General features: G+C 42.1%; 1 protein-coding gene across 8 annotated transcripts in view; it reads left to right on the top strand.

Moving 5' to 3' along the window:
- Positions 1-580: 580 nt before the first annotated feature.
- Positions 581-14,172, top strand: part of CFAP69 (cilia and flagella associated protein 69) — a 48,060-nt gene continuing 34,468 nt past the window's right edge. For 2 of the 8 annotated variants that reach the window (XM_073334021.2, XM_073334019.2), the window contains exons 1-8: positions 582-800; positions 2,452-2,514; positions 5,363-5,428; positions 7,017-7,126; positions 10,015-10,091; positions 11,430-11,528; positions 13,578-13,727; positions 13,889-14,066. In XM_073334021.2, the coding sequence (XP_073190122.2) occupies positions 693-800; positions 2,452-2,514; positions 5,363-5,428; positions 7,017-7,126; positions 10,015-10,091; positions 11,430-11,528; positions 13,578-13,727; positions 13,889-14,066 (851 nt within the window). In that variant the 5' untranslated portion in view covers positions 582-692. Of the gene's footprint in view, positions 817-2,451; positions 2,515-5,362; positions 5,429-7,016; positions 7,127-10,014; positions 10,092-11,429; positions 11,529-13,577; positions 13,728-13,888; positions 14,067-14,172 lie in introns of those variants that run through there. The other 6 variants (XM_073334022.2, XM_073334020.2, XM_073334023.2 and 3 more) reach the window with 6 other exon arrangements.

Genomic DNA, 14,172 nt, shown 5'->3' with positions numbered 1-14,172 from the left:
TGGCGTTGCTCTGCAATATAATTCAGGAGTGGCTCACTAGAATCACTCCTATAACTCAGCTGGGAGTAATTTACATGCTAGAGGCTGTATATGAGCAAGGCCAGGAGTGGCTGCTCTCACAGTGAAGCACTGTAAAAGGCACCCCAGATTAGAGAATTGGGGGGGACCCAGCTGTTCAGCATCCAGATTGTACCCTAGAGAATGTTACCATTGTGCGGTGAGGGAGTTGTTGTGTGGGGCTTTTGGTGTGTAGGGGAGGCAGAGGGATAGGCTATGAGGAGGTTGCCTGGAGGGGAGTTGTGGGCTAGGGAGTCAGAGGGACATGCTGTGAGGGGGACTGAGGTGGCGGGATGAGCTGTGAGTGAGGGGGTTGAGGTGGGGGGGAGGGAAGTGCTGTGAGCGAGGGAATTGCTGGGGACGGTGGGGTTGAGGTGGGGATGGGATGTGGCCGCGCTCCACCTCCTCCGACCCCCAGGTCTCTCCCTGGGCTGGCCACTAGGGGGAGCTTTTGCTCTGACTTCCCCGCCTTCGAACGCGCCTGGCAGCTCTTCTGACTCCCTGGGGCTGCCGTAGGCGGCTTCCCCCGCTGCCATGGGAACGGAGCCCGGCTTGTGTTGGTGCCGGCGCTGGAGCAGGGAGGTGGCGGCTGCTGCCGCCCGGGTCCCGCACTGATCCCGACGCTCGCCGCATCTATGTCCTCGCCGCCCGGGCCCGACGGCGCCCCCGCCCCGGCCCACCTGGCCGGCAGGGAGAAGCGCAGGCCGCAGCCGGCCACGGACAGTGCCCTGCGGACCAGCCAGGTGAGCGCGACCCAGGGTGAGCAGCGCCGACAGCCCGGCCCCGGGCAGCGGGCCAAGCACGGTCCCTGGGGGAGGGAGGAACGATCCGCTCAGCACCCGCCGTCCCGTTCACTCCCCGTCCCGTCCCGTCCCTGCCTCTTCCCCTGGCGTCCCCTGGGGGATGGTCCGTGCGCCCTACTGGGTGGGGAGGCGCCTTTTGTAGCTGCCCTCAGAGGCTCCTGCTGGCCCTGGCAATCGGGCAGAGGCGAACCCGCCGGTCTCTGGGCCTCTCCCCTCCCTCACTTGTGAGTCCTCCCGCCTCTGCTGCTCCCCCTCGCGTTCCCCCGCAGCAGCGGCAACCTGCCCCGCCGGCCCCGCCAGCCTCGCTGGCTCTGAGCAGCAGCCGTGTGGCCCCACTGCCACCTGCTGGGCGCTGCGGCGGAGGGAGGGGGCTCTCGGTGGTGGAGGAGACGGACAGTATTGCACCCGTTTACAGTCGGTTCGTGTTTGGGGGTGGTTGCTTGTCTTTACCGAATGAAAGGTTGGGTTTTGAACAAGGGGCTGGCATTTACCCACGGAAGGCTCCTGCTCGTCCTAAGTGGGCTTTCTCAATTTAAAAAAAATCTAGTTTGTGTGGTTGTGATGAAGATTGAAGCACATGGAAATTGGTTCCGTGCTGCATCTGGGTGTGTCTCACCAAATCAATTCCCTGCTATCCTAGGGGCCTGTGGCACATGTAGTTTAGTCTCACAAGGGCTGTAACGCTTCAATTTAATCTAGGGGTAACTGGGTGGGGTCTAGTGGCCTGTGATATGCAACTGGTCAGACTAGACTATTTTTTTTCTGATAGTGTCTTCTGGCGTCAAACTCAATCGATACAAAATGGGAAATGACTGCCTAGGAAGTAATACTGCAGAAAGGGATAGGTTGAGGAGGTGATATGGGTAGAGGGAATACAAATGGGAATCTGGGACTCCTATTCAGGCATTTATATAAAATCAGAAGAAAGCTCTATATTTTGAATTATTAGGCTATAATTCCTTATTATTGTAACTTCAAAACCACTAGAGATTCAGGGCTTGTTTTCACTGTGGGCTAAATCAGCACTGCTGCAATCGATGCAGTGGTGTCAATTTATTGGGTCTGGTGAAGATGCGATAAGTCGATGGGAGAGCACTCTTCTGTCAACTTCAGTACTCCACCTCAACAAGAGGCAGAAGCTATGTCAATGCAAGAGTGTTGATGCAAGAGTCTGGTGGCACCTTAAAGACTAACAGATTTATTTGGGCATAAGCTTTCATGAGTAAAACACCACTTCTTCAGATGCAAATCTGTTAAGTCTTTAAGGTTCCACCAGACTCCTTGTGTTAGTCTGTATCCACAAAAACAACAGCTATCCCCTAATACTTGATGCAAGAGTATAGACACCACAGTAAATCGATGTAAACTACATTGACTTCAGTTATGTAAATTCTGTAACTACAGTTGCGTAACTTACATCAACTTATCCTGCAGTGTAGACAAGGCCTGAGTCTCATTATCTGTGATATCCCTCGCACCCCTCACTAGAATTATAGCCTCAAAGTTTAGGTCCTTTTTTGCTCATATTTAACATTGTTCAATTTTAGCATTTTTAAACATTGAAAAAATTAAGAACTGTATTTGTTTGTAGTGTATTCAGTTGAAGTCTGTGGACCTTAATCGTGTCATCAAACTACTTGAAGATTCCAACTCTGTAAGTACAACATGAGGAAAAAGGCTTGTGATACATTTTGTAAGGGTAATAATAAAATACATGTTACAATTAAATAGCCAGATGTTGAGCCTCAGTGGTCAGGACTGCAAATCCTCAAAATGGAAGAATTATACTGGTAGAATTACAATGCAAGTATGTCTTTGAAGATATTCAGTGTCAAGGAACAGTGGTACCCATGAACATTTGTGTTAAATATTCATTCATGTGCCTAAATATGAACTTTCACAAAAAATTGTTGCAAATGTGTAGATTATAGAATCCACGTGGGCAAATGACACGGTGTTGGTGTGCAATTGACTGTCCAAGATGGCAACTGTAGATTTTGAAACCCACCACTAAGAAAGCAGTTACAACATGTAGAATTGTTTAAAGCTTGTCAGCATGTATGTGATTGCCCATATTAGCTGCTAACATTTCTCTAGGGGCTTGAATTGGAGGAGGGAGAACATTTATAAAGCTCAGGAGTCAAGAACAAATAGGACTAAATAGACACACAGAAAAACAGTTTCAGTTATAGCCTGGACCTCAAAAGATTATTTTGGTCTCTGCAGGAAGATTTGACAAATCAAATGCACAAGAATTATAAAAGTTCCCTTTGACTGTAAAAACATAATCATTTATTGTCTTTAAGCAACAGCTTCATTGAACATATCAAATTGCTGATTACAAAATCTAAGAAGAGCCAGTCTTTCTCTCTCTTTTTTTTTTTTATAACCTACAGCTGAAAGAGTAAGCTGTGCATGATCTTCATAAAAATATTTTTTGTGAGATTGTGTGGTGCACCTCCAGACAGCAAAGCACACGTAGGTGCAACACGGGGAAGGAGGCCTTTAGATTCTGGGCTGGTGAGTGGGCTGAAACAACTGCTGGTCTAATTTAGAGCAACTCCTTGGCTACTCTAAATTACAGTAGCCAGGGCCGGCTCTACAGTTTTTGCTGCCCCAAGCAGTGGAAAAAAACTGCCACCGCAAACAGCAAAGGAAGAAGCTGCCCCGAATTGCTGCTGCAGTGGGCGGAGCAGAGAAGCTGCCGCTGAATTGCCGCCGCAACCGGAGGAACTGCCGCCCGTTTCTAACTGCCGCCCCAAGCGTCTGCTTGGAACGCTGGTGCCTGGAGCCGGCCCTGACAGTAGCCTTGCCTAGTGGCAAAGGACCTCAGAATAGCCACAGTGGAGTGTTCTACAGTGCCACTATTGACATGTCCTGACATACCCTTAGTCCCTTTTCCAGCACTGCCCCTTTACCAGGCCTATACAGTGCTGGCATTGAGAGATTCTTGGCTGCAAAGGGGGATTTTATGCAAGATATGGGAACTGTAGCAAAGGAGAGAATTTGGACAGTTCTAGAATCTGAGCTTTATTAAAAAACTGGTCGATATCAAAAATGGTGCTTCAGAAGAATGGAAAAATTAAGGGTTTGTATGCAGGCAGGATCGCCTCAATAGGAGTACAGATAATGGGAACTGCAACTCCAGATTGGAACTCTTGTCCATTTAATCCACTAACTTTCCAATAGTAGTGGGCAGTGGTTAAATAGATGGAGAGGACAAATACAATCTTGCCTGGCTCATGTCCATTCAGAGTGCTGCTGCAAAGGTCACATTTCTAGCTCCTCACCTTGACCATATAATTCCTCTTTGTATCCATCCACTGGCTCTCTTTTCTTTATTGCATCGAACTTAAGATGCTTGTTTTCATTTCTAAGGCCCATCAGGACTTATACCTAACCAACTTAGTGCTTCTCATATGCTATCAAGTTGTCAACGCTCACCTCCGATTGGCCAATGACACCAGTCTCCATCGCCACGTGTTAAATTTTCAAACCAGCTTTCTCCCAATCTGCCCCTTATGCTTTGGAGGCACTCTCCATAAACATTCACAAAGCTACCTCATTATTCTTTTTCAAATCCCTCCTTAAAATACTCCTTTGTATGATGTCAAAAACTTGACAGTTGGTGTGTTGTGACCACTGTCCACTGTACTGACCAATATTGTCTTATTTCCTTATACTCTTCCATCTGACTGTCTGTTTCTACCAGTTGTCTCTTGTTTTAGATTGTACGCTCTTTGGTGCAAGGATCAACTTTTTGTTCTGTTTGTGTACAGCATCTAGCACACTGGGGGCCCTGGTCCATGACTGGGGCTCCTAGGTATTATCACAGTACAAATAATGAATAATAATTAATAATTGTTTAAAAGGGATGGAATGGCCTCCGTGGGAAAAGAGAGAATACGTTTCTGGGGCTTCACATGTAAGGAGTGAGAATATATTCAGAGTCTGAAACTGAGAAGTTGCCAGTGAAGGCAGACAAAGAACAGCAACAGGCTGGTGCGTACACTACTTAGTGTGGCATTAGACATTTTCCTAGCAACAATTTGAGATGCAATAGATGTAATACAACATTTCTTAATAAATCTATCCTATGTCAATGCATCTTTAAAATACATCAGTATGTCTAATTTTAAAATAAAAATGGCACACCATACTTTCATACAGGCACTATACCAATTGTGATGACATACTACTTCACTTATCAGACAAGCTTATAGTGCTGTCAGATGATTTAAGCCAGTGAGCCCACACATTCAACCAAAAAATCCATTACTAAAAGACTCTGCATGATTATAATAATGTGTTCTGTGCATTTAAAAAAATATGGTTAGATCAAGATTTGCTGCTGAACGCTTTCAGAATTTCATAGTATCTTGTGACTTTTTAATCTATTTTTCCACTTGCACTTGTACTCAAAAGGGGATAGACCAAGATCATTTAAGGTTTTAAAGGCACACTGCAATTTAAAGTTAAGGGTCGTTTTTTTTCTTTTTAAGAATAATGAGGAAGATGGACAGCTAGAAACTCTCAAGAAAGTGGTGAAGCAGTATGAAACAGGGCTTGTATCCTTTTTTTTTTCTCTCTTCTATGGAAACTACAGTTCAAATAAGATGTGGTATTTTATATTTTTTAATATTTTTGACTTTTCAGCAAAGTTGCTTATCATCGGCTACGTTTCATAGAAATGTATCGCTTTCCCTGATAGCAGCAGTGGTTCACTCATAAGTTATTCACTGGCTTAGAGCAGTGGATTTCAGACTGCGGGTCACGATCCAGTACTGGGTCATGGAATGTAAGGCACTGGGTCTCGAGGCTCTGGTCAGCACCGCTGACCAGGCCATTAAAAATCCCGTCAGCTGTGCTGCCCAGCTAAGGCAGACTAGTTCTTACCTGTTCTGAAACCCCAGAAGTGGCCAGCAGCAGGTCCAGCTCCTAGGCAGGGGGGCTACGGGGTGCCGCGTGGTACCCCCATCCTGAGCAATGGCTCTGCACTCCCATTGGCCAGTTCCCAACCAATGGGAGCTGGGGGTGGTGCCTGCAGGCGAGAGCCATGCAGAGCCGTTTGCACACCTCCACCTAGGAGCCGGACTTGCTGCTGGGCGCTTCCGGGACACAGTACAGTCCGCGGTGCCAGGACAGGCAGGAAGTCTGCCTTAGCAACTCCACTGCACTGCTGACCAGTTGTAGTACTAGCCCGATGTAAGCCCATGCACCAACCCCATGCCCCAATCCCCTGCCTCAGCACCCCCAAACCCGGAACCCCTTCCTGCACCCCCCACCCCAGAGCTCTGATCCCTCTCCCGTACCCCAACCCTCAGCCTCAGCCCTGAGCCCCTCCCAAACCCCTCATCCCCAGCTCCATTGTGTCATGGGCATCAACAATTTTCTTCAACTGAGTCACCAAAACAAAAGTTTGAAAACCACTGACTTAGAGAAGGCTTTCTATGCACACTTATCATTGCTAGGGTTGCTTGGATAAGAAATATTATTTGGATGCTTGGGGCTATGTGCTTCAAAATAGAATTGAAAAATCTCAGTATACAATAACGTAGAAAAATATAGATAAAAGGCTATGCAAACGTAAATGTAATTTCAGCTTTTACAACTCAGCACAGATGTGGTTTCTAAGTGCTATATTGATTAATACTTAAGAAATGCGGATAAGAATAATAATGACTCATGGGCATAAGGTGACATTTAAATAAAACCAAATCAGATTAATTAGCTGGATGCTTTTTTATATATATGTATATGTATTAACAGTACCAGTCATATGTAACAAATATCTAGAAATGATAGGTGAAACTGTGTATAAAGATTACTTTACAAATGTGTGTTTGGTTCACATTTTCAAACTTGAGTCCCTAAAGTTAGACATATAAATCCATATTTAGGCATACTTTTCTGTGGTGTTTAGTGCCCATAACTCCCAGTGAGATCAATGGGTAAGAAACCTCAGGTGCTTCACACATCTGAAAATCCAGCCACTTATAGTTACTGTACCTAAATAGGGATTTATGTGTCTAATTTTAGTTATCCAAATCTGACAGTGTTGGAGTAGGGTATTTCTTTCCGAAAATAAAGTACATTTTTTTCCTCATTCTCAGGAGTTCTAACAGTCTAATTTCCTTAACTATTGAACATTAAAAGCCTCTTAAGGATTTAGCACAAATATTTAAAATTCTTAACCTATGTGCAGAAAAAATTCAGGACCAAGAGGCTTTCATAGAGCCTACATGTGAAATTCTTAAATTATGCGGGTAAGTACATCAGTCTTTAATAATAAATAGCACTGAGGACTTATGTAAGTGCTATGCAAATATTAAATGATTTTCTCAACACCTCTGTGAGATGAGTAGGCACACACTGGTTCCCCTTCTTTCCCTTTTATAAACTGATTTTCTGCATGTATGATTGCTGTAGACACAAAAAGACCGTTTTTAGTAGTTCAGTGACTATGGAACTACCTATTGCTGCACTTAGAACTGTATTATAATTAACCCTGGGATGCCAGAAAGCAGAATTTCCAGAGGTGTCTCATTGCCTGCAGTGGGGTGTTCTGGGACGATTGGCCCCCAAGAGATTAAACAATAAGTCTTGTTAAGGTGTGTTTTGTTGTTTCAAAATGTTCTCCCAGTGAGTTAAAAACCTGAGGTGAAACAAAGGGACCTTAATAGCTTTAGATAAACTTTATGAAGTGATAAACCTTAGGTCAGTTTGGGGGGGCTGGAATACAAAAACAATTTGAGGGTTTTGTTTTGGTTTTATCGATTTTTAATCTACTTTAGAATGTAACATTTAATTGTAAGGGCTTTTTAACATCTTCATTGCCATACTATTCTACATTATTTGCAAATCAGAATTAAAGTGTCATTCATTTCATGTTTGTCAGTACTTTCCTTTTAGTTTGGAAATTGCAGCCATAATAAAGATTATACAGAAGACTTCCCCTTAACGTTTTTGATCACTCATTTTCAGCTGATAAATATACAACATTGCAACTGAATTTCTTACTTTTCTAAGTATAACTAATTGTGCTGCTTTGATGCCCCACAGTGATTAATTAGAGTACATCATGAAGTTTTCAGTTTCTTATGTGTATGGCAGCAACATGACAAAACTTTGCAGTGAAGGTGTAAGGTCCTGTCAAGGTTCCTCCCCCACTCTGAACTCTAGGGTACAGATGTGGGGACCTGCATGAAAAACCTCCTAAGCTTATCTTTACCAGCTTAGGTCAAAACTTCCCCAAGGTACAAAATATTCCACCCGTTGTCCTTGGACTGGCTGCTACCACCACCAAACTAATACTGGTTACTGGGGAAGAGCTGTTTGGACGCGTCCTTCCCCCCAAAATACTTCCCAAAACCTTGCACCCCACTTCCTGGACAAGGTTTGGTAAAAAGCCTCACCAATTTGCCTGGGTGACTACAGACCCAGACCCTTGGATCTTAAGAACAATGAACAATCCTCCCAACACTTGCACCCCCCCTTTCCTGGGAAATGTTGGATAAAAAGCCTCACTAATTTGCATAGGTGACCACAGACCCAAATCCTTGGATCTGAGACAATGAAAAAGCATTCAGTTTTCTTACAAGAAGACTTTTAATAAAAATAGAAGTAAATAGAAATAAAGAAATCCCCCCTGTAAAATCAGGATGGTAGATATCTTACAGGGTAATTAGATTCAAAAACATAGAGAACCCCTCTAGACAAAACCTTAAGTTACAAAAAAGATACACAGACAGAAATAGTTATTCTATTCAGCACAATTCTTTTCTCAGCCATTTAAAGAAATCATAATCTAACACATACCTAGCTAGATTACTTACTAAAAGTTCTAAGACTCCATTCCTGGTCTATCCCCGGCAGAAACCAGCATATAGACAGACACACGGACCCTTTGTTTCTCTCCCTCCTCCCAGCTTTTGAAAGTATCTTGTCTCCTCATTGATCATTTTGGTCAGGTGCCAGCGAGGTTACCTTTAGCTTCTTAACCCTTTACAGGTGAGAGGAGCTTTCCCCTGGCCAGGAAGGATTTCAAAGGGGTTTACCCTTCCCTTTATATTTATGACAGGTCCATACAACACAGTATCCGTTCAAGTGAGAAGTAAATTTTCACCTATTGTAGAGTTCAGAAATAATACTAGTTTCTGCAGTGAATGTATGGATATGGCATTGGACCCCAGTTCTTTACTTTACTTTAATTTTTGTCCGATAGGGATGTTTCCACACTTCAGTGCTTTTATAGGTGAAGAGGAGAAGCCAATAATTAGAGTAGGTGTTACTTGGAAGTTCCTTTTAGCAGCTGGTGCTGTCTCTCCTACAATTTTCTACTCTTCCACCACTACCTTTATTTCTTAGCCTATCTTGCTCACACTTCTTTCCTTCTCACCTTTTCCATCTCTTTCTCCCCATTTGCCCCATTATTTTCTCTCTCCCTTCTTTTCCTCTGGCTCTGCTGCTCATACCTAACCCCTCTCCAGAAAACCTACAGCAAAGCTGTGCATGCACAACAATATGTCGTGAATGGAGCATAACATCTCAATATTTGAATATGAGGGCAATTTTATAGTGTTTATTTATTACATAAACTCTGTGCTCATAGTATCTGAGTGAATTTATCTGAACAATACCCCAGTTTAAAGAGAGAGTTGTATTTAGGCTACCTGGAGTCAAATTAATAGTTCTATTTTTCCATATTCCTAGCTGTCCTGCCTAGGAATAGGTTCCTTTTTCCCTATCTGTGGTGAGCATGTCTATTCATAGCCTGCCTCTGGCATATGACTGATGTCACCCCAGTTATTGAGTTTAATCTTCCATACTTAAATGAGATTTGTTTGCTGGGATTATTTCCTGGTTTACCAAATATGAATTACTACAATGGTACCTGTAGGCATTTACTTCTATCAGCCAAAAAATTAGTTGCTAGATCATGAAAGTAAACATTTTTGTTCTGGGATCAGTGTCTGCAAAGAATATACTTGAGGACAGTTTTTCCAAGACATCTTCAATGAATTTCATGGGATAGAACATAGGATATTGATTTTCTATCTAATATTGGTATCAGCATAAACACGTTTTGATTAATCTGTTTTTTCTGCTGTGTTCTAAGGATACTTATAATAACTTGCTTGCTCAATTTTTGTAGGTTACCATTTTTAAAGAAGAAATTATCTGATGAAGTAAACTATACCCCAGTTACTTTAGAATTAATTGCACAACTGGGTAAGTTAGATTGCTGTGCTGTAATACCCTCCAGCATAATAAAAAGAACCACAATTATCTTCTCAGTTGTAGCTTAGAATTTATATGATTTTTTGTTACCGCACTTATAATTACAAGTTCTTGCTATCTCCTGAGTCAGTCAACATTCTGAATTTTCCAGCATTCAGAAGCATTTCTACTTTGCTATGAACTTCATCTGTGCAGCTTTCAGAATATTGGAGAATCCTAATTGTTTGATTAGCCAATGAGGTTTCTTTCTTCCTAGTGAGAGAGGCTGCCCACCAGGGTTAGCCCAGGAGAGCTCACGAAATAAGCCAGTATGACTCCTGTAGCCTGGTCCACTGGCTGATTTCATTTTGCTTTGAGAATCTTAGCTATTACACTTGAGTTTTTCAAAGAACACCATCACCACAAGCTCTGTGGGTCAAGAGAGCATGGGGTCTTGACTATCCAATAGAGGTGGGAATGAGAAGAGAAATAGCAGGTCAGCAAGTGGGAAGACTTGAGCAATAGAGAGGTGGAGCAAAAGGCCGTGTGTGACAGGTCAAACAAAAAGGAATTTCCTTGGAACCTGGGAACAGAAAGTTCTCCAGCCTGGAGGTCTTTATTTTCATCTGTCCAAAGAGATATCAAAATAGACCCACATGTTTCAGACCGTCTTTGGTGATGCGTGCCCCAAAACCTATTACAAAGTGGAGGATTACAAAATTAAAAAAGAAAGCAAGTCAGTCTCTCTTGGGGAGCATGCCCAATTAAATTATCTCCACAACATGGCTCTCTCCAGTTCTCTCCCTATTCTGTTGAAAAGATACTTTTTATATGTTCCCCTTATATCCCATTGTGCCTCACTAGAAGCTAGGATTACTAATATGGCAGCCATGGTGTCAGCTGCCGTATTAGTAATCCTGTTTTCTTTGTTCTGAGAGAAACTGTCTGGAACCATTGAGTTGGCCTATTCCCTCACCACTCTGGAGAGGGTGAAGTTCCAGCCCACCTTGCTCAGGGAACTCCAGCCTCAGGCTGTAAAACAAAGGGCAGCAGAATAGGCTTTTTTTATAAACCCCAGGCCATTTTCCCAAAACCACTTCCTCCCCATCTGTGGCAGTGAATCCTGTCTCTCAGGTATTTATAGTCAAACCTGGGATAAGTTAATACCGGCCCAAGATGGTTACCCTCATAAGGAGTGAACACAAATATATACAGGGTGTAAACAGTAATAAGGAACATACATTACTCAATGTTGTACAGGGGGATGTAAGTAGGAAGACTCAGATGACCTTTTTTTAAACTATTCTGTCTTGTAAAAATTGCAAATCAGAATTTGTCTGTTTCTCACAGGTTACTTGATGAGGGTGCCCAGCTCTCAAGTGAGGATACAAATCTGTAAGTGTATTATTAGCTTTTACCACACAGAGCCACCAAACAAACAGCTTGCAGGTAAAATACACAATTTTAAAATCTTGCAAGAATGAAACAATGAAATGTATATGATCTGTCATCTACTGTGAAATGCCTATTTGCACTCAGCTCTGACTCCAGTTAAGAATTTTTATTTGCACAGATAAGTGCCATAATTACCTTAATTAAATAGACCGCATTGGAGAATGTGCAATTAATATATTCAATAGGAATGTATGCATTGTCATTTAAAATATTTTATTAAAATTAAATTATCCATGTGTATGCATTGAATGTATCTGTCTAATCTGACAATATATGCAAGATTAATTTAGTTAGACATTGTTTATTATAACATTTTGGGGGGCTAGGGTGAAACTGTTCAAATGATTGTGGGGAGGGCCATGATGATTCTGAAACAGGAAAGATACAGGAAAAAGGAGTGGATGGCTTTGGGGCTGGAAGTGGGGGAAAAATATAGAATTCTTGATTTGGCCATATGACCTCTAGAGAGGCAGCATTGTCTCCTCTTCCTGGGTTTTATGATTTAGGAAGCTTACAGCAACTGGACATGTCTCTGCTATGTGGGGATCTCGGACCCTGGTACCCCTTAATCCATCCTATTCTCTACCAGTGGCACATAATAGTCTAGTCTCCTGTGGGTTTTAATATTTAGGTCTAATTTTGTTTGTTGGGTTTGGTGCATGGGTGCTGGATGGTACAAGTGGCCTGTATATACAGGAGGTTGCATTGGATTATCTGGTGGTTCCACAGGGCCTTTGACTCTGTGACTTTGGTAATAGGCTAACCTGGCTTCTGTGGCCTGCAAAGCTCAGGTTGGTGCTCTCACTCCAGTTACAGGAATCTGGAAATGTCAAAGCAATCTGTTTTTAGTTTTTAAAAGAATTACTCCAAATACTGCAAATACATATATACACATGCTTAACTTTACATAATTGAGTAGTTCCACTTAACTTCAATAAGTGTTGAAATTCTTGGAGATTTTGCCTTTCCTTTAGATACAGAAAGTAAGAGGTGTTATGTCAAAACTAAGGAACTGTATTTTATGCTTGGTAGACACTGTTCTCTAAAATGATTTTTCAGTGGGACTATTAATGTGCTTAACATCTTTGCAGGACTGGGGTTTAAATTGAGGTATGATCCTGTAAGGTGCTGAGCACTCTGGCAAAGCAGCAAAAGCGTCAAAGCACATGTTTAACCCTGCTGAAGTAAATGGAGCTACTCACGAGAGTGTTGATGCTTTGCTGGATTAGGGCCAGAGTGCTCAACACTTAACAGGATTGACATTGCAGGCAGATCTGCAAATGGAAGAGGTCATCATTGGGCAGAGGAACCACTTGCAATGAGGAAATGAAGGATGTGTTTGACTAGTACTAAATAAGGGAAATTTTTACAAGAATCTCGTCTTTTAAAAACAACAAAAATTGGCCTTTTCTCTAAAATGTCATTTGTCTTTTAAAAATTGCTCAAACTAAACTTTCTGTTACTTGATTAGGTGGAACATAAGACTGTGAATTGCTCATCTCAATACTTGTATCCCCATCTACACTACAAAAAGAACCACAGTAGTGATTTCTGTATGCATAGGCAAAGGAAAAAACAAATGTTGGCAATTCAAATTTAGTCAACATGACCTTGAGGAGTCATGTTAAGCCATGGGATTTAGTCATGCTGACTGATAGACAGATATGGTAATCATGAGTGGCAGCGTGGTTCAGAGAATTAAGGCACTGGACTGGGACTCAGGAGACTTGGGTTCTGTTCCATGTCTGCCACTGACATGTTGTGTGACCTAGAGCAAGTCACTTCACTGTTCTGTGCCTCTGTTTCCTCTTCCACTGTTTGTGTGTTAGACTGTTAACTCTACAAGCTAGGAACCAACTCTTACTATATGTTTGTATAGCACCTAACACAATGAGGTCTTGATCTTGGTTAAAAGTTTCACTTTCGATAATTTTCACTAAAATTACTGAAATTCACATTTCATCCATTTTTTGAAGAAAACTAGATATTGTATGTGATTATGCATGTCTAAATAGTTATAACTCTCAACTATTGTACATACAGGTTTCCACTCTACAAGTGCAAACTATAAGATACAAATGGCTGAATTAGGAGGTTTAGCAGAAACTCTAGTTTTGTCTCTAGCATTGGTTGAAAATCAACTTGCTGAGAAGTTATGGGTACTTAAAGCCCTACAGCATCTCTCCACATCTGGTTAGTATAGGATTTTTTTTAACAATCTCATTATCTCAGATATGCTTTTCTTTATTTTTTTATATATATATATATACATACACACACACACACACACACACACACACACACACAATTACCAACCTGCAGGGAGTTGATTATTCAGACTTTCTTAATTACAGGAGTAAATTGTAAACTTATGATGAAAGCCCATGCAGCCAGCAGAATCTGTTCTCATCTAAATGATGCTGATCCCTCTGGACAGCTACTGTTCCGTTCATCAGAAATCCTATGGAACTTATTAGAAAACATGTCAAAAGAAGAAATTGTTAATCAGCTCAGTAATTTGGAATGTATATAGTAAGTACAATCAAACATTATGTAAACTAGTATTACAATTTTGGAGCAATCTGTGTAGTACTAAAATAATATGTTACTGGATTTTTGCATTTTGTTTGATGTCTCG

The sequence above is a fragment of the Lepidochelys kempii genome, chromosome 2, assembly GCF_965140285.1.
Source record: "Lepidochelys kempii isolate rLepKem1 chromosome 2, rLepKem1.hap1, whole genome shotgun sequence".
Lineage (NCBI taxonomy): Eukaryota > Metazoa > Chordata > Testudines > Cheloniidae > Lepidochelys > Lepidochelys kempii.
The sequence above is the reverse complement of the archived record's forward strand: the minus strand, read 5'-3'. Positions and strand labels throughout refer to the sequence as shown.